Source organism: Cyprinodon variegatus, unplaced genomic scaffold, assembly GCF_000732505.1.
Source record: "Cyprinodon variegatus isolate N-32 unplaced genomic scaffold, C_variegatus-1.0 Scaffold932, whole genome shotgun sequence".
Taxonomy (NCBI): Eukaryota; Metazoa; Chordata; class Actinopteri; order Cyprinodontiformes; family Cyprinodontidae; genus Cyprinodon; species Cyprinodon variegatus.
The window spans coordinates 115682-139639 of NW_015151385.1; the positions used below are offsets into that span (position 1 = coordinate 115682).

Consider the following 23958-nt stretch of genomic DNA (forward strand, 5'->3'; position numbering starts at 1 on the left):
CTCTACTGATATTAAGTCTTCTCAGAGAGCTACTATCCTAGCCTAAAATTCCTGCCAAGGAGTCCTAGATAATCCTATAGTGTTTTAGATAGTTGCTAAGAGCTGCTAAAGACTTGGCAGAATTTCTTATCTAAGTGAGGAGGTGTAGTTGTTGACGTAGTTAGGTGTTATTCTATCTTATCTGATAGAGAGATTGATACAGGAAACAAACATCATCATAATGTTTAAACTTTTATATCATCATTATTTTAATATGGTTGTTGCAATCTGTTGTTTGTGCTGTCCATTTTACCGCCTCATCTGTTTTAGAGTTAATGTTGGCTCACCTGTCACCATTTAACTGTTGTTGACTGCTATCCTAACATTGTTTGAGTTGGCAACTAGAAGAGAAGCAATGCCTTTAAGGCATGTTTCAGGGCATATGTGTTTTTTCCTCTGCTTTTATGCACCTGTTTGGAAAGAGCATTATGCACCTTAATCAAAAGTAAGAGAGGAGATGGCATGATACAAGCAAATGACCATTCAGGTTATGGATACTGATATGTTCATGTGTAGCATCATATCTCACCTCTCTTATGCCTTCCCACTGCAGAGTGTGTATTATTGCATTTTTGGGTTTTGTTTTCACCATTTTGATAATTTCTTGCATTTTTCCCAGAAATGGGTCAGCTTGGCACACAATTCTTTTAGTTGTTTTTTTTTTAATAGTTTTTATGGCACTAGTGGCAACTTTTTTTTTTTTTTTGGACAGTAGGCTGACAGGACAGGGGGTATGAAAGAGGGGAAAACATGCAGCAAAGGACCACGATTCAGATTCAAAACTGGGTCGGCCTTGTCGAGGACTAAGGTCTCCAGACATGGGTCGTGTGCTCTAACCATCATGTTGGAAAGTAAGCGGATTGTTAGAAATATTTGGGTATTTTGTCAGTTTCATCAAAGCCAAAGCATACATAAAAACATTAAGGTCTTAACTGCAATAAAAAAAAAATGATTTCTGGCTTTTTATGGTTATTTTAGAATGAATGATTCTTTTCTTTAAATGGCATCTCAACAGTTTATAGGATTAACCAGACTAGAGAATGTCCGTAATTCTTTTATTGAATTTTTTGGCTGATTTTTTTAGGTTTTCCCAAGATTTTACATCAAGAAACAGCATGTCTGAGATGTTGCCGTAAGATCTGTGTGCTTTGGGTTAACTCAAATGCTGTTAATTGACCTTTCAGATGTTTGCAAAGTCATTAAATCATTATTTGGACAATCACAACAAATTAGGTTATATTTAAATGCCATATGTAAACTTCCGAATTTTGCAAAGGCAAATTTTGTGATTTATGCAGTAAATGTACATAATATGGAAAACGTTTGGGTTTTACTTTGAAGTACATTGAAGTAGCAGCTGCTCTACACTTTGACTGGAGTATTTATGATTGTGTTTCCCTATAATTTTGGAGCCAGCAGGCAAAAAAGCAGATTGATCATGTTTAGAGGAGATGACATATACCACACTGCCTTTGACCTTTTCATTTAGCCAGCCACGCCTTCAGCTGTCAACTTTGCTTTTTCTTTCTCCTGTTTAGCTTTGTTAGGGAGGTAAATTACCTTTATTTGTTTTAGTTATTTTGAAAAGGTAAGTCTGACCAATAGTTTAAATAGTTTCCGTTTGTCTGTTGTTTTTACATGAGTTCAGCATAAGGTTATACTGAGATTTTTCTGAGCATCAAAGTCCGAAGGGGGAAAAAAAGTCATTTAAAGTCATTTAACAAAACCAGCAGGTCCAGTTTACATGAAATTATATCCAGTCTGCTGCTGGCTAAATTCATCAGCATCACTGTAGTTCTTTTCAGGGCAATTTAGATTTTGATTCATATTACAAACAGAATCATTGCATTTATTTGATTATAAATATCTGCAAAAACATGAACTAATAAAAAGGTAATAAAGAAAAACTAATAATAAAATATAAATTTTATCAATTCACATTTGAAATGGAGCAAAAAAGGTTTACATGCGTGAAATATTCAGTTACACATTTTTGTTCCACACTTAAATATGACTCAAGAGCGACGAGATATAGTTAACATAAATTCCCATACTTTAGAGGTACACAACTGCATAAACACATGTGTTTTAGCAGTCTTATATGCCACTCCCAAAAATGATTACTTTCAGATCTCTATGATAAAGAAAATCAAATAAAAAGAAGCTCTGGCAGCAACCAGCAGGTTAAATGGTTACAAAAGCAACCTATCACCCTCTGAGCTAAAAAAAAACCCCATCAACAACAGATAAGATATGAAAGCCTGGAATACAGATTTGACCTTTAAGGACTCTAAACCTCACTGTGGAAAAAAAGCAATCATCTTAAGAGTGCTTGCTATTTATTTGTTACCAATTATTTGGCAGAAAAACACAAGACTGTTATTGTTTTTCTTTCTCTAGATGCTTTTTATTTTTATGATTTTTCTTCAGTGTGAATATCTGGTGGTTAAGGACCTCTGGATCAAAATAATCAGTAATCCTGGTGAAGTAAATATAACTCCTCTCCACCCTTTGGTTCCTGTTGATCATTTATTAGATGATGATTCACAGCTATCTCTGATGGAAAAAGATGGACGGAAAGTCTGACTGCAGAGAGTTAAATTATATTTCAAAGGTGGCGGCCTCCTTATGACATATACTTTAATCTCTCGCTTGGTTGCACACCTGAAACTGTCACACACAATTATTAATAATGCAAATTAATAATTTGCATCCTTTGAATTTATTGAAGATGGAATGGTGAATGATTAATATTGCAAATTAATAATTTGCATTATTAATCATTCACCATTGGATCTTCAATGGACGGCTAAATTTAAAAGACTATTTTCTAATTAGGATTACAATCAGTCTGGTTTATTGGGATAATGACCACCGGAGACAAGATTTTCAGCTTAAAAAGGAAAGTTTTCCAGGGTTGTTATTCAAATTTTAAGCAAAGACCTGTTATGTTAACCCTTTATAGGGCAAGTTACCATTTTTTATTTTTGCATACCCCTTACAAATGTTGTCCCCCCGTTCCTCAGTGAGGTCTAGAAGCACAAAATCTATATCCAGCCATTCAGCAAAGATACTGCGACATGGCTTTACATCTTATTTTGGCATTTGACCAATTAGATGATATATTACCTACTGTAAATTAAAAAGAAAAAAAGGAAAAAAGGTAAAGAGCTAATTGAAAAGTTAAAAAGTTAATAAACCTAGTTAACAATTAGATTTAGGTTTCTAAACTAAAAAATGGTCAGTATCAGCATTAATGCCTCTAAGGTAATGTTGTACCAAAGAAAATGTGTTTCTTTTACTCCCAGAGTGTTTTTCATAAATTTCTTATAGAAGCACTTTTGTTATTTTTCTTAATATAATCGGGAAAATGGTCATTTCTTGTTAAAAATTTACATAAATTTTTGCCATCAAAATATCCACATTTTTTGAATGTTAAAAAAGGTAATAAGGTCTTGTCCTGGATTCCAATAACACTATTAATTATTAGAATTTGGATTTTCAAATAATTTCCCTGAGTGCCCACTAAAGCGTTGAATATAAATGCTTAACTATGTTCAACATAAAAATAAAAATGAGAAAAATAAAAAAGACAAACAATAAAGTGACCAGCATACATCTAGAAAAAGTCATAAAGTCATTTAGGCTCTCAGAATGCAGCAAACCACGGGAAGAGCCACTAACCTCAGATGGAGAAAGCATGGACTAAATTAAAGCCTTATAGGAGCAGCAAGCCCACAACACTCAGTGCATTAATGACTCACTCAGGGGTTACATAAGGTTATAGTACAGTTGTATGAAAAGGTAAGGCACATGATGAAAAGCTGTCTAGTTATTTGCTAAATACAAATATTTAATATCAGTTTAAGAAAAAAATTTACTTTTAAAAGCAATGTAACTAAAAACGTTTATTTATTTATTTTTTTATATGTAAAGACATTAGAGCTGGAATACTTTCTTCCAAGCTGCTGTTCGACTTTTAAACTTTGCTGCTCTCAGCTGGCCAAATATTTGATAATAAACTGGATATTTGTTGCACATTTCATTTGATCAAGAGTTTTTAAGCATCCAACAAATGTCAATGACCACACATGCTAATGACTTTTTGCACAGTCTATTTATCTGCTCTGAAAGTGTTTGCTTCCACAATCATGCTTATTGCACAGCATTCCCATAATTCTGAAACCTAATTTTTGCTCTTCTGCTGCTTATTTTTAACCTCAGCAATTCCCATTTTTAACTTAATAGGCATTTATTTATTAATACCTGTGTGTTTTTTTATTTCTGATTTTTTTACAGCTTTAATATTTACTTTTAAAATATAGCTATTTTCATATTCGTTCTTGTGCATAAGTCTTGTCTCGTATGTCATACACTATTTTTATAAATGGGCTGCTGCTGAGGTAATTTCAAGGCCCTATAGACATGCAAAAAACCTTGTACGTGAATAAATTTGTCCACTCAGGTTTGACTTGGCCCTGTTTTAATTAATATTTTTTATTAATTAATAGATAAATATAAGGCTGCAGAAATTCCATTAAAAATGTTGAATTTCAAAAGTTGAATATAAGTTACATGCTTTACAAATTGGCTTTACAAGTTGGACCAGTCAAAAAATTTAGATCTTGATTCAATCCAAATAAATGTAATCAACATTTACTTCACTTTCTCAAAAGGAGTAAATACCGTAACTTATATTCAGTTCCATTCAAAAATACTTAATTGTTCTGAAAGGATATCAAGTATTGCAATGGCCCAGTACATCATTTTATTTCAACCAACTGTTGTCTTAGTTTAAAAGTTTTCTTGGACCAGCAACCACAAATCAATCTTAAATCAAAGAATTTCACATAATTTCTTTTCCCGGTGATGTTTTGACACCAGTCCAGGAGCAATTGTCATTACTTTCAACTTGCACTAGGATAGGTCAATCTGTAGTTGGAGTGCTGATGTTTGCTTAAAACATCAGCATCTTTTTAAGCCTATGTTGTTGTTGCCTAAGGGTAACAGTGCTCATTCCACTTCCTAACGTAAAGAAGCCCCTAAAGAGCCATGCTACCCTCATGAAATAGCCTCTGCTGCTGTTATGGAAGAAAGTACTCAGAAGAGACGGAGAATTTACGGCCTGACATTGACAATTGGTACCAGGCGGTGGCGGTAATGCGCCACAACGTTGCTTACCTGTGGTGAATTCACATGAAGAAGAAGAAGAGGGGCGTTTTCTTTAACAGGAAGTATGACCGGGGTGTGTTGTGATAACAGTCCTGTTATTTAGCTATTTTCAGTCCCGAAACCGGGTTATTATATATTCGCGAATTTTGATTTTTAGTCGTTTTTTTCAGTCATTTTAGTGTAATGTTAGCAGCAGTTAATCTGCATGTTTTTGCTGTAATATCTGTCGTTGTTTGTCTCCTAGCTTAGCCGAACGAAACAAGTTAGCTAGCACAGGAGAGCACGGAGATAGTGATATTGTTTTATTACTTTTCCTTAACTTAACGTCCTTTTTTCAGAAGGGCTTACATGCTTTTGCCAAATATAACAGCAGGGGGCTGTCTTTAAAAATGCCGCTAACAGAGGACGTCTCTACGGACGAGCTGCCCTGAAAGCTGACCCTGTCTGTCAGATGAGTTGCTCGCCAAAATGTCCTGCAAGTCAACCAAAGTGGCTCCCAGTGTTGATTTTGACCACAGCTGTTCGGATAGTGTGGAGTATTTGACTCTTAACTTTGGGCCATTTGAGACAGTACATAGATGGAGGAGACTCCCTCCGTGTGATGAATTTGTCGGTGCAAGGTAACAATCAGTCATCTTCACTAAGCCACATTCCTTTCTTTTACTTCCATCTTGACAATCTGTCCACCCCCCAACAGGCGCAGCAAACACACTGTTGTGGCCTACCGGGATGCCATATATGTGTTTGGAGGGGATAATGGGTGAGTGTTTGCTAAGAATAAAGTGATTTCCTCCTGTTCATTACACCACATTCAGAGGATTTCAAGTCTGTGCCTCCCAACAGGAAAAACATGCTGAATGATTTACTTCGCTTTGATGTCAAGGACTGCTCTTGGTGTCGGTAAGGCTTCTGCATCTCCATGGGAAGGAGAAACCTGTTTAACATAAAGTATCTTGCAAAATGTATTTATATCTTTTAAACTTGTCTATGTTATAAGTTTATAATTATAAACAAATAGTTGGGATTCACCGATCCAATCCGATACCTGGGCTGAGCATATCGGTCTATATATAATCCAATTAAACTGTTTAATAGATGAATTGTACATCTTGCCCTGGGAGAGAAGGCTTTAGCCTTTATATAAAAAAATGTTTAAAAAGGGTAACAAATTAACACACATAGAAATGTACTTATTATCAGTATTTATTAATGTATTTGCAGCAAAAAGAAATAAATAACCATGCATTCGATTGGATATCCGATATGAAAATCGCTGATCCCCGATTCAGGTATTGGATTGGTGTATCTCTATTGAATGGATTTCATTGGGATTTAATGTGATTTGGAGTGGAAGAAATGACATTGTCATCTGTTTTTGTTTTTTGTTTTTAAAAATGTTTTTTTAACAAATATTTAAAAAGTATTTAAGTCAATACCTTGTAGAACCTTGAGCCAGTACCCTTTTACAGCCGTAATGTTTTTTTGATATCTTAGTTTGTTTTTTTTACAACATGTCTATCCAACTCCTTATCCATCAGATGATGTTAGACTAGATGAGAGCATCTATTTTCAAACATTCAATTCAGTTTACTTCTGCCCATTGACTGGTGGTCCGTTTCACAAAGCAGATTTAACAAACTCAAATCCTCAACTCTGAGTTGATCTAGCCCAAGTTTGGAAATTCTTGAGTTTTTGGTTTCATAAAGCTTCTGTGAGTTATTTAAATCAACTCTGGGTAGGGAAACTCAGAATGGACCGTGTTCGTAACAAATATGAAAAGCTATGATTAGTAGAGTGCTGGTTTGACCAGTCACCATGGCAACAGGAAGTGCCTATTTCACACCACTGGAGTTGAGATTTTAATGAAGAAACAGCGCTACAGCTGCATAGGAGAGGAAATGGAGAAGATTGTTGGTTGAGTTAATGAGTTAATTAGCTTGAGAAAACTTAAAACTAGTTTTCAATAAACCAGTTTTATGAAATGGACCCTGGGCATGCAGTATTGCATTGCACGCACCCTACTTCAAAGAAGCAAAGTAATTATTAAAGTTATGGCACTATTGTAAATTCTGAGTCTGTTGATACATAGTATCATCACTTTGTATCTGTGACCCAAAGGCAACAGCTTAAATAGTTGTTGTTCCTGCTGAAGAAAGAGTTTCCCACATGATGATGCTGCCATCACTATTTTTTAATCTTAGAATGATGGTGTTGTGCATTGTTATTTATTCCACCTCAAACACCTGTCTGCTGTGACCTGGATGATCACTTATGTTCTGTAACAAACCTCTACAGCTTTCAGAGAACTGCTGGTTTTATACAGACAATAAATTACAAACAGGTGGACTTTGTTTAAAATGTTATTGGCTTATAGGGGCAACTGATTGCATTGGATTTATTGAGGCTATCTGATAAAGTGGACAGGGTGAATACATATGGATGTGTCACTTTATTTTAAAATCTTGTATATGCGGTTATATACACTGCTTTGGGTTTGGTCTTGAATTATTTGGTTGTAAAATGAGAAAATTTAAAGTAGAGGAAACATGAAGACTCCTGTGGTGCAGAACATGAGTTAATAGTAGATCATGATGTGTTTCGCAGAGCTTTCACCACTGGAACTCCACCTGCTCCAAGATACCACCACTCGGCAGTGGTCTATGGCAGCAGCATGTTTGTCTTTGGTAACCCAATCCTTTCTTATCTAAAAAAAAAATAAAATTGCTTCAAATCCAGTCATTTCTAACCCTAATGAGGTCTACACCAAATCTTTTTTTTTTTTTTTATTTCAGGGGGCTACACCGGAGATATTTATTCCAATTCAAACCTGAAAAACAAAAATGACCTTTTTGAATACAAGTTTGCCACCGGACAGTGGACAGAGTGGAAAGTGGAAGGAAGGTAACATTCTCATTTATTTATTTTTTTCTTTTTAAATAGGTTCAGGATCATTCTGTTCAGGAAGAAGCCCATTATGTAAATAGTATTCTTTGAATGCATGGTATAGATTTGTATTTAGATAAGCAATACATGTTAAATTCAATCATCTTAGGAGAGAAGTGTTGTGTTGTGCTTGAAGGATGTTAAATGTGTCTTTCGTTTTGTTTCTGGTAAACCGTTTTTTTTATTTGTGTATTCTTAGCTTACCAGTTGCCAGATCTGCACACGGTGCAACAGTTTACAGCGATAAGCTTTGGATCTTTGCTGGTTATGATGGAAATGCCAGGTACTGTTTTTAATTTTTAAACTATTTCTTAAATTCTCAATCTTCCATTAATATGCATGGAATCATAAAATCTGTATTTTCTGCTTGTGTTTAGGCTGAATGACATGTGGACAATCAGTCTGCAGGACAGAGAGCATGCATGCTGGGAAGAGGTCTGTTGAATTCCTATGGATATTTTGAATTAAAATGATTTCATCTAGAAAGGATGCATGTGCTCATATTCTCTCCTCTTATTTCTTTCAATCAGATCGACCAGAGTGGAGAGATCCCGCCCTCTTGCTGTAACTTCCCTGTTGCTGTATGCAGGGATAAGATGTTTGTATTCTCCGGTCAGAGTGGCGCCAAAATCACTAATAATCTCTTTCAGTTTGAGTTTAAAGGCCACATGTGAGTAAAAAGGTTTTTGTTTTTTTCGTTACACGGCTTTGATACTAATGCGTTAACAAAACCCATGTTTGCAGGTGGACACGCATCCCTACAGAGCATTTACTGCGAGGCTCTCCTCCTCCTCCTCAGAGGCGCTATGGACACACCATGGTCGCTTTTGACCGCCACCTGTATGTATTCGGAGGGGCTGCAGACAACACTCTCCCCAATGAGCTCCACTGTTATGATGTGGACTCTCAGACCTGGGAGGTGATTCACCCCAGTCAAGATAGTGAGGTAATGAACTCGGATCGGCGTGGGCATTTGTGATATAGTTTATTTTTATCGTTATAAATTTTTATGTCATGATAATAACTTTGATAGATCTTTAAAAAAAAAATCCCCTTTTTTTTTTTTAGGGGCATTGGCAAATTCAAAGAATATGATTAACAGGGATTACTGTAGGATGTTTAGTGATATAAATCATAGATGCTTATATAACTGCTTTACTAAAGAAGCCTGTCTTAAATTAGTATATTTTTTAAGGGAAGTTTCTGTGATTGTAGGGTTTTAATTGCTGTGGCATGCAGTCAAAGCCATAGAGTTACCTAGGAAAAACTGTAAAGAAGTAATGAATATTATCTTACTTTTTTGTTATAGGATAGTACCAAAAACTATCATAAGATTCAAATGCTACGTTCATACCTATCGCGATTTGAGCAGAAAAAAACGCCCACTTCTTCATTTTTGATGCTTGTACACCTTAAGGTCAGATGTGCATCATCTTTGATGCTCCTGAAGCGCCTTCAGTAAATTGTATTCAGATGCGTCTGATGCTCCTACCACTCCTTTTTTCAGTGGCAGAGAGCGGTTCTGCTATATTTGCTGTATTAAGTGGATAAAAAAATTATTTTAATATGTTATTAAGCACACCTCAAAACATCACCTGTGCAGTCAGTTCATCAAGATTACGATCCAGCCTTCAAATATAATTTCGCTGTCGGAGAAGCAAGAAACCCCGTACACCTGTGGTGACGGCGTCACTGTTCGTGGCGGCTGGAAGGAGATGTATTAGAGTTTTTCACGTACGTAAACGAAACTGCAGGCAGAATAATAAAAGCGAACATATTTTGCCGGCAGGTTTCGACATTTTAGGTTAATTTAGGTAATAATCAACTGTTTCAGAGGAGTGATCATAACGTTCTGCATCAGAAGCGCCGTGTTTGTCTCCCTTCCAGCTGCCAGAACAGCTTCTCTGATTGGTTGATGTGGCGTGTTGAGCAGCAAAAGTTCAATTTTTCCAACTCCAAGAGCTGCTGCTTGTGAAGCGTGTCACAAGCCTCAGATGCTAAGAAGCTCATGAGGCGCTGCTTCAGCTACTCAGATGTGTCAAGATTTGCATCTCCAGCTGCTCGAGACTCTTTGCTGGACCTTCTGATGCACCTTGATGCGCATCATCCATTGACTTTGCATGTAAACTTGCTGCTTCTGCTGCTTTAATTGCATGCGGTCTGAGCGTAACGTAATTCTAAACCATCCATCTGAGAACTAAAGTAAACCATGCAGAATTTTATGATGTTTAAGGATTTTGCCTTTTCAAAGAAGTGTTTTTTTTTGTTTTGTTTTTTTTAATGGATTATGATGTTTGTGTATTCCTCATCCTCACAAATACACTTTTAATTGGTTTTATTTAAATTATGCTGCCGAGTAGTTTGATATACATTTAAATTATTTGTTAAGAGTTCTCAGTTTCTGTTCATAAGGAAGCAGGTTTGGATTTTCAAGTCAAAAATGTGATCTCTGTGGCATCCCCCAGAATTCCTATGCAGTCCTAAAATTTAGAAAACATAATTTTATTTTATTTTCCTCGTGTAAAAGTCCATAACAATCTTTTTATTTCCATATTAGATTTTCTAACAGTTGCATTTTCCCTCATCCATCCTACTTTTTTCCTTCCTTTCTTTTGTCATTGTTTGTCCCTTTTTTGTTTTCCTTTAACCCTCCACGCATAACTCCTCTTATGCACCTATTTTCTTTTTTGTGGCCTTCCCTCCTTTCTTGACTCCTTTTTTTTTCCTTCCTTGGACTTCCTTGGTTTCTTCCTTTTCTTCATTTAGAGTCTCAAATTTCTTGCAGATTCCTTATTCAAAGCTATGTAGAAGGACCTGCTTCACAATCGATATATTTTTAAATGTTTATAAAAGATGAAAAAAAAGAAACTTACAAAAAAAATAGTGGAGGAACATTTGTCGCTGGTTAATCTTGTGGTTTTTCAACTTTGAAATTCAACCTGTCCGAATAGTTCGCTTGTTTGCTGTTCTACTGATTTTCCAATTAAGGAACTTTACAGCTTTTTATGCTTATCTGGAACACTCTGCCTCATGAGCTCAATTTTATCCTACTCAGATGCCAAGTGGGAGACTTTTCCATGCTGCTGCTGTAATTCAAGATGCCATGTACATCTTTGGAGGGACTGTGGACAACAACGTACGCAGTGGGGAGATGTACAGATTCCAGGTAATTGGGAATGATTGCAGAAATACAACAGATGGATGGAGCTAGATGAAAGATAGATGGACTGAAACACAAGGCAATGCTGGATGATAAATGTCTGTCTTGCAGTTCTCAAGCTACCCAAAGTGTACCCTTCATGAGGATTATGGAAAACTGTGGGAGAACCGTCAGTTCTGTGATGTGGAGTTTATTCTGGGCGAGGTGTGTGAAACAGAAGTTATTTATTTGTTTAATTTTCCCAAAATTTAAACTCAACTTTGCTGTTGTCTGTCTAACATGTTGCCTCATTGTTGCGTTGTTCACAGAGAGAGGAGAGAGTCTTGGGGCACATAGCCATAGTTACTGCAAGGTGTCAGTGGCTTCGGAAGAAAATCCTGCAGGCCAGAGACAGACAGCGGCAGGTCAGTCACCCACACCATCAAGTTTCAGAAAGTTAAACTCTAGCTTCTTCATTGCAATCCAGATACTAAATAGCTGTAAATTGCAATCAAGATGACCCAGCAAGCTGCTGCATGGACAACTATTGGTTGTTCATTCCACAAAGCTAAGAAAGACGTTTCAGAAAGATGGTTAGTAGAAGTTCTGTTGCAGTTCGCTAGATGCTGGATACCCTAGATCAGAGGTCACGGATTAGTGGACCGTGGTCCGGATCCGGACCTGCTGGCTATTCCGGACTCAACCTGATTTAAAACATTTATAAATTACCGCATGTTGTCCGATGGCAGCTACACAGCCAATGAGCTGGTCAGTCTGGGTTGCTGCTGCTGCTACTTTTAGACACAGCAGGCAAACCTGTGGCAAAAAAAGGAGAAGATGACGAGAAAAAGAGAGCAGAGAAAGTGTGGACTGCTGAAAGAACTGCGGTGAACTGGTGAGAGAAAAGTGAAATGGCGTGCTCAAAGATGACCCTGCACATTTTGAGTATATTTGGCTCAACCTACTGCTGTGAAGAAGGATTCCCCACCATGACCATGATAAAAAAAAAAATATTGATCCAGGCTCAAAATGAGCACCTCGATAGTGCTTTAGAATGACTTTGTCACCAGTCAGACCCAGGTTTAAAGCCTTGCAGGTCAGCGTAAAGCCCACTGCTCTCATTAAGCCATAAAAAAAGAACGAAAAATACATAACAAGCGGTCAGTTCAGGTGTTTTATAAAATATGTGAATCACAAAATTGTCTATATACCAAAGTGAAAGATTGTTCTTCTCTAATTCAAAAACACTTTAGATTTTAAAATGGAAAAATTTTCTTTTTTTTTTTTTCTTTTTTTTTTTATTTAAAAGGTCAATGTATAACATGAATGGATAAATACCTAATTTTATTTTAGTGTTAAATGCTGTTTAAAGTAATAGATTATTATTAAAAATGTCTCCAGACCTTTACTGGTTGTTGATTTTCTTTATTTGGAACCCCCTGATTTTTAATTGGTTACCACTGCCCTAGTTGGAGCCAAACACTGTGCTGGATTTCCTGTCGGGGTGAGCGATCCCCATCCTGCCCCTAAAATTGGATTCAACTATAGCTCTTTTATCAGTGGCAGCTGCAGCAAATCGTGGTTCTACAAACGTTTGATCCAAACAGACTGAATACATGTTTGTGTTTCTTTTAACTGTTTTTTTTTTTTCCATCTGCTAAAAATATTTGACTAGCTTAATGCAACAATTTCCCCCAAACTTTCGTGGTTTTAAATTCATAGTGTATAAATACTTCTAAGTAAAAACTGCTCCAATTTATTAGGAATGCACTTTGATATTCAGTTTGTGCACTTAGTCTGTTCATTTGAACTGGACTGTATTTTCTTATTTTTACAGCCCTAAAAGCTAAACTAACTTGGCTTACTCTGTGGGCAAATTACTTTATAATTTCATGTTATCTGGTCGAGCAGATCTGCATTAAGAAATATGATGATATTTAGTTTGTCTTTATGTACACAAATGTTACGGCAACTGAAATTATAAAGCTGTGTTGTTTAAAACTACTGATTGAAGGATTTGAATGTTAGATATTACCAAACTGAAACAGTAAAAATTGTTACCTAACTTGTTGTTTAGCAAAGGACCAAACGAGAAAGCAGTGAGGAAAGTGACGAGGGAGCAGCTGGAGGCCCAAGAGATGTCCCTGCAGGCAATAAGTCATCAGGCACTCAGCCCCTGCTGGAAGTATCCATCAGGGAAGCAGAAGCCCAGCCTTTTGAAGTCCTAATGCAGTTTCTCTATACTGACAAGATTCAGTACCCCCGCAGAGGTGCACCCAACCTTCCCTACTAAAGATACTTGATGAAGGAATATGCTGTGGGAATTATAAGTACTTATATTTTCATGTGTTGTCACCCAGGTCATGTCCAGGACGTTCTATTGATAATGGATGTGTACAAACTGGCTCTAAGTTTTAAGCTTTCCCGCCTGGAGCAGCTTTGTGTGCAGTACATCGAGGCATCTGTAGATCTGCAGAACGTTCTTAGTGTCTGTGAGAACGCCAACAAACTGCAACTGGACCAGCTCAAGGTACATCCCAGATTAAAACGGCAAATTCAAGGTTCTAGTGACCTCTAGTGGTTGTGGTTCAGTGGGACTGTTGTCCTGTCTTATTTCAGTTAATTGTCTTTTACTGGTCAGTGTTTTTATCTTTATTGTCAGATTAGCAAAGGGAAGATGAATAATTAATTCTGACCCTAATGCCAACAAAATGTCCCACTCTTCAGGAACACTGTCTCAACTTTGTGGTAAAGGAGTCCCACTTTAATCAGGTGATCATGACGAAAGAGTTTGAGCGTCTCTCCACCCCACTGATAGTGGAGATAGTGCGGCGGAAGCAGCAGCCTCCTCCCAGAGTGTATTCAGACCAGCCTGTGGACATCGGGACCTCCCTGGTCCAGGATATGAAAGCCTACCTGGAGGGAGGAGGTCTGGAGTTCTGTGACATCATTCTGCTGTTAGACGGCCATCCTCGACCCGCACACAAAGCCATACTTGCAGCTCGATCCAGGTAGTGAAAACACAAATAATATGTGGAATTTTAGACTTTTTTTTATTTTATTTTACTTTTCATTAGTGGTGCATATATCCCATTAACCTTTTCCACATTTTGTCAGGTTACAACCTGGCTTTTAATCTTATGCCCCAGCTTTTCTAAATCACTAGCCCGATATAGTGCACATTGATTGTACCTCGAGATTCAGTTGTACCTTTTCACAACTAAAATTTATTGGATTTAGCTGTGGACTTTGACTAGGCCATTCTAACAGATGGATATGCTTTAAACCCACACACATGAACAAAAATGTTTGTATTGTTCGGTTAATGAAAGTAAAAACCCACCATGGTCCCAGAAATAACTTGAATTTGAAAAAAGTAATGATGAATGAAAAATCTATAAAGATTAACAAATAAAAATCAGACGTTGAATGATTTTGAAAATAAACAAATGAAACAGGTCTGAACAAAAATGATGTTCCCCTTAACTAAATATTTTGTTGTACAACCTTTTGAATCGATCTCTGCACTCAAATGATTCCTGTTGCTGTCAATAAGAATTCTGATCCTCTCAGCAGGTATTTTGGTCCATTCCTCATGAGCAAACTGCTCCTGTTGTCTCCGGTTTGAAGGCTGCCTTTTCCAGACAGCGTGTTTCAGCTCCTTCCAAATATGCTCAGTAGGATTTAGTGTAGAGATCCTAAAAGGCCTCATCAGTTTAGTCAAATATAACAGAGCCTCCTTTATGTTTCACAGTAGGAACAGTGTTCTTTTCTTGATATGATTCATCTGTGCAGGTGTTTTATTTTTCTTTGTTTAATTTGTGAACATTTCTGTGAACATAGAGCATATGTGTCTTTGCAAAAGATTTCAGTATTGTCTCATCTGTCTATATGACATTCTCCCACAGCTTTGGGGCTTGTCAATATGTAATTTGGCAAATTTCAGTGTTTGACATCTTTTTTTATGATTTGTTTTCAATAATGTTGTCCTCCTTGGTCGTCTCCCATTAAGCCCAATTTTGCTCAACCAATGACAGATGGTGCAACAGGACACTGATCTTCCTGGAACTTGAAGTTCACCCTTAATCTCTTTAGAAGTTTTTTTCTTGGCTCGTGTCTCCATTCATATTATCCGTCTCTTTGCTTTGTCATTAATTTTCCTCCTGCTGTCACATCCAGGGAGTTTGCTGCAGCCCCGTGGATCTGATATTTCTGAATAATATGTAGAGCTGTAGTCACAGGAACATCCAGCTGCTTGGAGATGTTCTGATAGGTTTTACCTTTAACTTGCTGATCTATAGTGTTCTTTTTGATATTCTGAGACAACTCTTTTCTTCGGTCACTCTGGTCCATGTTGAGTATGGTACACACCATGTCACCAGACAGGTCTATATACACATGGGCCCTCTGACTAATTACCGGTACAAGGTAGCAGACATGATGGGATACTAATTAGTGGACACATTTGATCTAACATGTCCCTTTGGTCACATTATTTTTGGTCTTTTCTAGGGAAATCCTGATTTTGTCCAGGCCTTTTTCATGAGTTGTTTTTTTTTTTTTTTTTTTTTTTTGAATCATCATTCTGTTGAAGGATGGTCGAGTAACAATATCTGAATTAATTTGCTCAGTTTCATAAACGTTTTATTTACTATTCATTTGTCAAACTTAGTTGTTCAGTTCAGTTCTGTTGTTATTCATTAAGGCTCTGGCCCTGTGTTCTTAATTATGCTTTCATCACCATGTTTCACAGTGGGAATGGTGTATTTATGAGTGGAATATGTTTACATCATTTTTGAAAGCAGTTTTTTTTTTTTTTTTTTTTTTTTAACATCAAACTTTATTTAGGGTTTAAATAATAATTATAGAAAAAAATGTATTGTTTTTGCCCCATTATATACAGTAACTTTGTGCTGCTTAGTGTTGCTAGAACAACTTTAATCCCAGTAAAATACTCTAATTCATCCTATAAATGTAATAAAGTTTAAAGGTTATTCATCATTTTGCTAAGCTTTGTGGATTTTGATAAAAGTACATTTGTCTTAATGATGAATCTGACTGAGCTTTTATTTTGATATTCCAGTTACTTTGAGGCGATGTTCCGCTCTTTCATGCCAGAAGATGGTCAGGTGAATATATCCATTGGTGAAATGGTCCCAAGCAAGCAGGCTTTCGAATCGATGCTTCGCTACATCTACTATGGTGACGTCAACATGCCTCCAGAAGATTCTCTGTATCCTTGTCAAATTACGGAACATGGTGTCCCATTGAAGACTAACATCAGCTGCAAGTTCCTGCTGATCATGCTAAGTTTACCCTCTTTGAGAAATTTAAACATATTTTTATCAATTTAACAATCTCTTACCTGCAGAAAACCCTTAAACAAAACACATTTAACCCATCCAGTTTGTAGGTATTGAAAACAAATGCTTTATCACAGCTGCCAGGTAGTGTTGAAACATGTCCCTTTTTTCTAATGTTTAGCAGGAGATAAATGTTTTTGATGGTGAATAAGATCCAAAGGTAATAATGACTGAGATTAGTGTAAAGAAGAAAATCAGAATACAAATGCATTAACGACACTCTGTTGGAAAAAGAGTGAAAATTAAAGTTATTAGCTGGATTTCTATCGAAAAAACTGGTGATTTTAACAAAACAGCTGCACATTGGATAGATTTGTTTTTTTAATTTACCCTTTTAAAAATACTTATCATTGAAGAAATGGCTTTTATTATAATTTAAGCTTTTTATTTTTATTTTTTTCAAACCATATTTGCAGTTGTTCTATATTTCTTTGTTTAATTAATTAAATCTACCAAAGTTTAATGTCTTCTGACCAAATAATTATCCATAATTTTGGTGGGTGTCTTTACTATTTTTGTCATGGATTACGTCTTTGTGTTTCCCCACATTTTCACACATGAGGTTATTCGAAGTAGAAAAGAAAAGTTATGCAGCACATTTTTGACTTTAAAAAGTAATTTTCTAACTATATTTTTAATTTGACTGTTTGACTTGTCTCTTATTGATTGAACTCGTTCTTTTTGAACATCAGATCTGTTTCACATGTAGAGCATTTTTCCTTGACCTTGATAACCAGCTATCTGTTTGCTGCTCCGTACTACTACGGCTTTTCCAATAACAGGCTCCAGGCTTACTGTAAGCAGAATCTGGAGATGAATGTGACTGTGGAGAACGTCCTGCAGGTGTTTATATTTTTCACCCTGGGGGGATCTGTGACCTAATTGGGAAAAAACATTCTCTTCTCTCTAACTGAAGAATTTCTCCTCTCATTTCTCCCAGATCCTGGAGGCAGCAGATAAGACTCAGGCTTTAGACATGAAGAAACACTGCCTCCACATTATCGTCCACCAGTTCATCAAGGTGGGTGGGCTTGTATCCGGAGCCTTGGGGGTATGCTGCCCACTCAGTGCAGCTGAGCTAACCCTCTAGTCTCATCATCTTTGTGGGAAACTGACACTTTTGACCTCTTAGCGCAATAGGCTCCGTTTTCTGAGTAGAGAGGAGACTGTTTATAGCTTGGCCGGCTGTGTAAGCACCTCATCAAAGAGCTGCGGGGCGTCACAGTGGCACTCTGATTATTGTTTGTTATGCAATGAAAAAAGCAAAACACTCAATTTTCACTTTCTCTCACTGGAGTGTTAGCTCTATTTTTTTGTGTCTTTTCAGCTTCTTTTTGCACCTAACGTCATTTTTTTTATGCATGAGCAATTAACAGCTTCCTATCACCCGTTTTTTTTGTCTCTCACTGTCTTAATTTCTGACATTTTTTCATTTTGCTTTGTTCTCCCCTCCCAAAGGTATCCAAGCTCCCCAATCTGCGGTCTCTCAGCCAGCTGCTGTTGTTGGACATCATTGAGTCTCTAGCTACGCACATATCAGACAAACAGTGTGCTGAAATGGGCTCTGATATTTAGGGTGAATCAAAGAAGAGACATTTTCTTCTAAAAAAGCCATACATGTCCTACCTATATATTTCTATTCATTACTGCTCCACCAACATTTATTTTATTTTATTTATGCTTTAGGATTTTTCTTTACCCTGCATGTCTAAGACGTGTGTATGATAAATGGCTTTTTATCTACACTACATATTTTCTCTCACTGTGTAAAATCAAAGAAACCAGAATGTGGCTTAGAAATGTTTATACTGTTAAATAAAATATGTACTTTATCAGTTATTTTATATATACAACCACTTGGAAGCCTGTTCTCTGCTCAGTATTTATCTTTTTTTTTTTAACCCATATGAATTTTACTGATCATGCTTGTTGCAGTATGTTTAAAATATGTTGAAGCATCATTAAGTCAACAAAAATGCAATTTAAACGCCATCAAATGATTAATTTAGGCCCGTTTCTGTTCTTCACTTTGGTTTATTTTCTGCTGTGACAAATCTGGCAGCATGTGATGGAAGGAATTAGTCATTACATAAAAGTGTTTCAAATGTGTACAGTTTGTTTTAATTATGTGTAATGATGATGTTAACAATACTAACCAAAAAGCCTCGACAGTCATGTTACCCTGAACTGTGTAATAGTGACCTTTATTTCAGCATCACCAAACGTATGTCAATCAGAGTCCTGTATTTAAAGCCTTAAAGAAACGCATAATAAATCAATCTTCTCAGAATGCGTTTTGGACATTTATTAGACACAAATGGTTCTCTTTCAAATCCATTTCAATTTGTTTTTTTTTTAAATATTTTTTGATCTAATGTCACCTTAGCTTGGATAGCTAAACTACTCTTGTTTTTAACAGTATACAGGTATGGTCGAAATGTTATTTTCAAATGGTCTTACTCAGTTTTTCTTTTATGGTGTAAATAAACCTAGAAAACGGACTTTTTAGAAAAGGGATGTTGTGGAATAATATTAAATAGTCCATTAATGTCAAAACAAAAGAAAAGAAATCCAGTGTGGCTGTGTTAAAGCAATGCTGCAGAATAATAAAAATGTTTCCAGAGGGATGCATAATGTTGCAAACAACACAATAACAGGACATAACTTCAAAAGGGGAAATACCTTTTTATAGCACTTTAGATGAGTGCACCTCACTAAATTAAAATGTCACTGAAAAAATAACATATTTTAATAAATCAAAGCATGTCTTTTATTAAACCGTGGCTTACAGGCAGATGGTGACAGCCCAAAGTTTAGTTTCTGAGAGTTAGGGCAAACGCAGCCGTAGTGTATTTTAGTTTTAGTGCATTTTGCCATCTATTTATCTAAATCTGATCTCTTTCAAAAATTGTCTTAAGCTAAAATTGTGCATCAGTGCGATAAAAAGCTATTTAATTTACGTGGAATAAATGTATCCAAATGACAACTTTAATTAGTTTAAGAATTTGCAGATGGTGGACAGTGGTGAAGTTTGTGCAACCGTGGTCTTTGAGCAAGAATGTACAGAGTTCAGTTTCCAGCCTGGTGGCCTTTTGCATGTTCTTGTGCATATGAGGGGATCCTGGCTTCCTACAACCTCATAAGGAATTTAAATCCCAGGTAAAAAATAAAATCTGTAGATATATATCATGAAAGTATACATTTTACTGCATGTCATTTAATAATGTGTCATCATTGAAAGTTGTTGCTACTTTCTTGCTCAGGCCATTATTGCTAAGGATACAGTATCCATGACCTAAATGCGACAAAACTAACTAATAATTTAAATAAATAGATACATTTTAGGAGTAAAATAGAATTTGGAATTGTATAAAGCATGTGATAAAATGGGAGAACTAATCAAATCAGCAAACAAAGTTCACTGACATTTTAACAATCACACTGAGAGTTAAATTCAAAAAGAACTTGAGCCTTCAAAGCTTTGAATGGTCTAGTGGAGTGAACACAAAGTGCTTTTCACAATCCAGACACTTGAGACACTTGGCAAATAAAATGTCCCCATTTTGGTTTCTTTAGAATGTAAATGTATGTTTCAAAACAGCAGCATTATTACATTTGTTACCTCAACATTTTATTGAAAAAGATATTAATTTTATACTTTTTAAAAGTACTGCATACTTGAACATCCAGTGGCATGAATAGCAAAGAAAACTTATTTTTGTATTTCAGTGTGTGTATCTAGTGATCCAGTTTCATTCATTAAAGCTAAATTCTGCAGGCATGCACTTTGGGCTTGGTATTTCACTCAACATACCTGGTTTTATTTAAAAACAGAGTTCATTAATCACTGTGATGACATTGAACGCTGAAACAGAACAGTAGCTCTATTGTGGAGCCTCAGTCCTGGATTATCTTCCTCTTATATCGGGTACTTTTTTTTTTTTTTTTTGGAGACTGAAGCAGTGGGCCTTCCCATTCGTTTGGACGGGATACAGAGTCTTTCTTGGTCCCTTATCCAGTTACATGAACTTGGACACAGGAATCACAGCACACAAGGTTTTTCTTGCAAAAAAAGAAGATGGCTTTTTTAACAACGAAAATGATGCAGAGAACTGCAATGTTTTTATCTTTTGGGAGCTACGTCACCTCCCTGGTCACTGCATTTTTACCCCTTTGGAAAACAATGAACTCGGATCTCAATGAGGTGGAGAACTGGTTTTCAGGGCTTTGGCTCACCTGCCTCTACACAGAGGAGAGAGGGATTCAGTGCAAGGCCTACGATTCTGTCCTGGGTCTACCAATGGATCTGCAGATCTCCAGGGTCCTTGTGTTTATATCCATTGGAACTGGAGGTTTTGCTCTGGTCACCGCCTTTCTGGGTCTTGAGGGGGTTGAGATGTGTGTAAGGAAGCCAGATGTAAAGAGAGGGCTCCTGATCTTCAGCGGGGTAATGACCTGGGTGTCGGGACTAACCATTCTGGCTCCTGTGTCTATTTTGGCATACACAACTGTGGTGGAGTTCTGGGATGAAGGTTTTCCTGATGTGATGCCTCGGTGGGAGCATGGCGAGGCAATGTTCTCTGGATGGTTTGGAGGTCTGGGTCAGGTCATCGGAGGAACGCTGTTCTTTGTGGCTGTGTGCATGGGGGACTACGATCTGCGAAGGCTGAGTGCCCCAGTCAGTCCAGAGCTGAGACCCAGGACAAAGAACTACCTAAAGACTGAGGTTCTGTAGCTTTTGATTTTCATTTGAAAAAATTTACTGCATATTTCTACAAATGGTGGCAAAAAAAGTTTGTAAATAGATGTTTGATTAAAAACCGAAGCTTTTATAAAACTTGCAGAGCTGTGTGGATTATTTTATCTGATCTTGAGTTTATTTGTGCATATTAACTTTATGGACTAATTTTTATGGATTTTATGTTAAGGAATATATGCTAGCTAGCAAAAGTATTAAGCCATGGAATAATTTAAACTTGTGTGAAAAGTACAGATAAAAAGATACATGCTTTGGAAGATATTTACAAAAATTTTACATCTTTCATTAGCTTTTAGTTGATTCAAAACATGATGCATGTAATCTATTGCAGACAACTCACTTCAGTAATCATCAAATTAGAAAAGACAGTTAGGGTTTTGTTGAAAAAAAGTATTTAAAGCCTTGAACGTCTCACAGAGAACCATTGGTCGATCATAAAACGAAAAATATATATAGAACATAACTGCATAACATGTTGGCCCATTTATACTGCAAGGAGAGCATTACTCAGAGAAGCAACCAAGAGAACCAGAGTAACTCTGGGGTAACTGCAGAGATCAGTGGCTCAAGTGGCAAAACTTGTTGACAGGACAACTATTAAAGGGGTTAAGCGCCTGAAAATCAGACCTTTTCTTTTTAAACTGTGTGTTAGCCCCAGTTAAAACCTACCAGTCATTCCAGAATGTAGAAATTAATGGTTTTTTTTGTTTTTGTTTTTTATATGGATCCTTACTTCGAACCAGAGAGGCCCACAAGAACCTGGTTTTGGTTCTCCTTCTTGATTTACATCAGTCATATGATGTCTGTCTCTATTTTCACCAATCAGGTACTCACCAGCAGGCAGTTGTTAAGTGTTGCAGTAACTTTTGTAAAATTATTGTGTAAAAGACAAGGGAATTATGATAAATAAAACATGAAAAATTGCTGATGCTGCTAACGATGCATTCACATGAACGTGCATACACACAAGTCAAATTCTCATGCATATCCTTAGAGGAAAAAGGGGGGGGCATCAACACTGGCCTGAATTTCTTTCTCTTAAAATGATTAAACATGAATTTAAAGACAATTTCAGAAGGACCGAATGAGTAAGCAACCAATTTATGAGTCCTTTAAATGGCCGTTCTACTAATCTAATGTTGGCCATATGAGAGACTTGCTAAAAGACAGACAGTTTGAAAAAACAAGTCATAACAATCCCATAAACATTGGACACAAGCCATTTTTTAGAAAGGCTAATGTGGAAGAAAAGCTCATATAGTATTGAGACCAAATCTGAAATAGTAAAGATGGTGTTATGAAATTCACAAAGAAAATGCCTACCTTCGTTCTTTTTTCATCTGCAGCGTAAAGTGTAGCTGCTGAAAGGGTAATGGTTTTAAGACAGGAACAGCTCACCTGTATTTAATTCAAGATCTGCATGAAAGGTACTAACACTAAATAAACATATGGCCATATAAGTGTATGTGTCTTTGGGATTGTTGTTTCCCAATCATTAAATTACCTTTTTTGTTGATGGTTAAACCAAAAGAAATCTAACACACAGGTTAATTAGGCACATGCTATCTGCCCTCAGACTTTAAGTAGTAAGTAAATTTGTATTTGTATAGTACTTTTCAAAGACGGGTCACAAAGTTCCTCGCAACATAACACATAAAAATACAAGTAAAAACAGCAAGAAAAAACAAATAAAACACAAGCAAAAACTAAACAAATAAATGAATAAGAAGGTTTGCAATCTGCCTGTGCAAACAGTCTAGTTTTTAGCTGCTTTTTAAACGTGTGAACAGAATCCAGAAAGCGCAAAGGAAAGGCAAGGCAAGGCAAAGGCAAGGCAAATTTATTTGTATAGCACAATTCAGTACAAAGACAATGCAAAGTGCTTTACATGATTAAAATATAGGAAAATAAAACAGAATCAAAGCAAGTAGGGAAAAAAATAAAATAAAAAGGGGAGGTTGTTCCAGAGATGAAATGCCACCGCTTTAAAATACCTGCCTCCTCAGGTTCTGAGACAGTCTCAAGGAACCATGAGCAGATTTTAACCTGAAGACCTCATTCACCTCTCCATGAAAGGCCCTAAATCTAAGGACTAGGATTTTAAAATCTGTCCTGGAAGCAACAGGAAGCCAATGAGGGGACTTCAGGAAGGGAGAGATATGGGCTCTCCTATCAGGAGCCGTGGAGGAGAGTTCTGCTCTAGTTGTAGGTCGACCAAGCTCCTTATTGTTTATTCAGGTAAACAGTCAAAAGCTTGACCTGGATTCAACAGACTGTAGCTATCAGATAGCCAGATACTTGGTTTTGGAAATAAAACATTGGTTTTGATCTGTATGATACTTGTGCTGCTTTTGCTTAAACCAAGAAAGATTTTGCTTTGATCTAAGCTCAGATGATATGTGATAAAACACATCAACTGCCATATTAGCCCAAGTGCATTGATGGCTGAACAACTGGAACACAGTAAACAGCTTTCTAACATAAAAGTAAATGATGGAGCTATTTATTTATTTAAGTCTTTCTTGGTTTACATGATTCTTTAA

At 36.6% G+C, this 23958-nt stretch overlaps 2 protein-coding genes across 2 annotated transcripts; both read left to right on the forward strand.

Moving 5' to 3' along the window:
• The first annotated feature begins 5260 nt into the window (after nt 1-5260).
• On the forward strand, nt 5261-18955 carry lztr1 (leucine-zipper-like transcription regulator 1). The gene is made up of 19 exons (XM_015398405.1): nt 5261-5831; nt 5909-5971; nt 6055-6111; nt 7816-7895; nt 8004-8112; nt 8354-8437; nt 8532-8589; nt 8685-8824; nt 8899-9100; nt 11210-11320; nt 11426-11518; nt 11623-11718; nt 13371-13563; nt 13654-13823; nt 14021-14304; nt 16377-16526; nt 17394-17499; nt 17597-17677; nt 18115-18955. Exons 1-19 carry the CDS (start codon nt 5680-5682, stop codon nt 18229-18231), a joined length of 2346 nt encoding a protein of 781 aa, XP_015253891.1. The 5' UTR covers nt 5261-5679; the 3' UTR covers nt 18232-18955.
• A 1696-nt stretch (nt 18956-20651) lies between these two features.
• Nucleotides 20652-21476, forward strand: LOC107100043 (putative claudin-24). The gene has a single exon (XM_015398390.1). The coding sequence runs from the start codon at nt 20735-20737 to the stop codon at nt 21389-21391; it is 657 nt and encodes a 218-aa protein (XP_015253876.1). The 5' UTR covers nt 20652-20734; the 3' UTR covers nt 21392-21476.
• Nucleotides 21477-23958: the final 2482 nt, after the last annotated feature.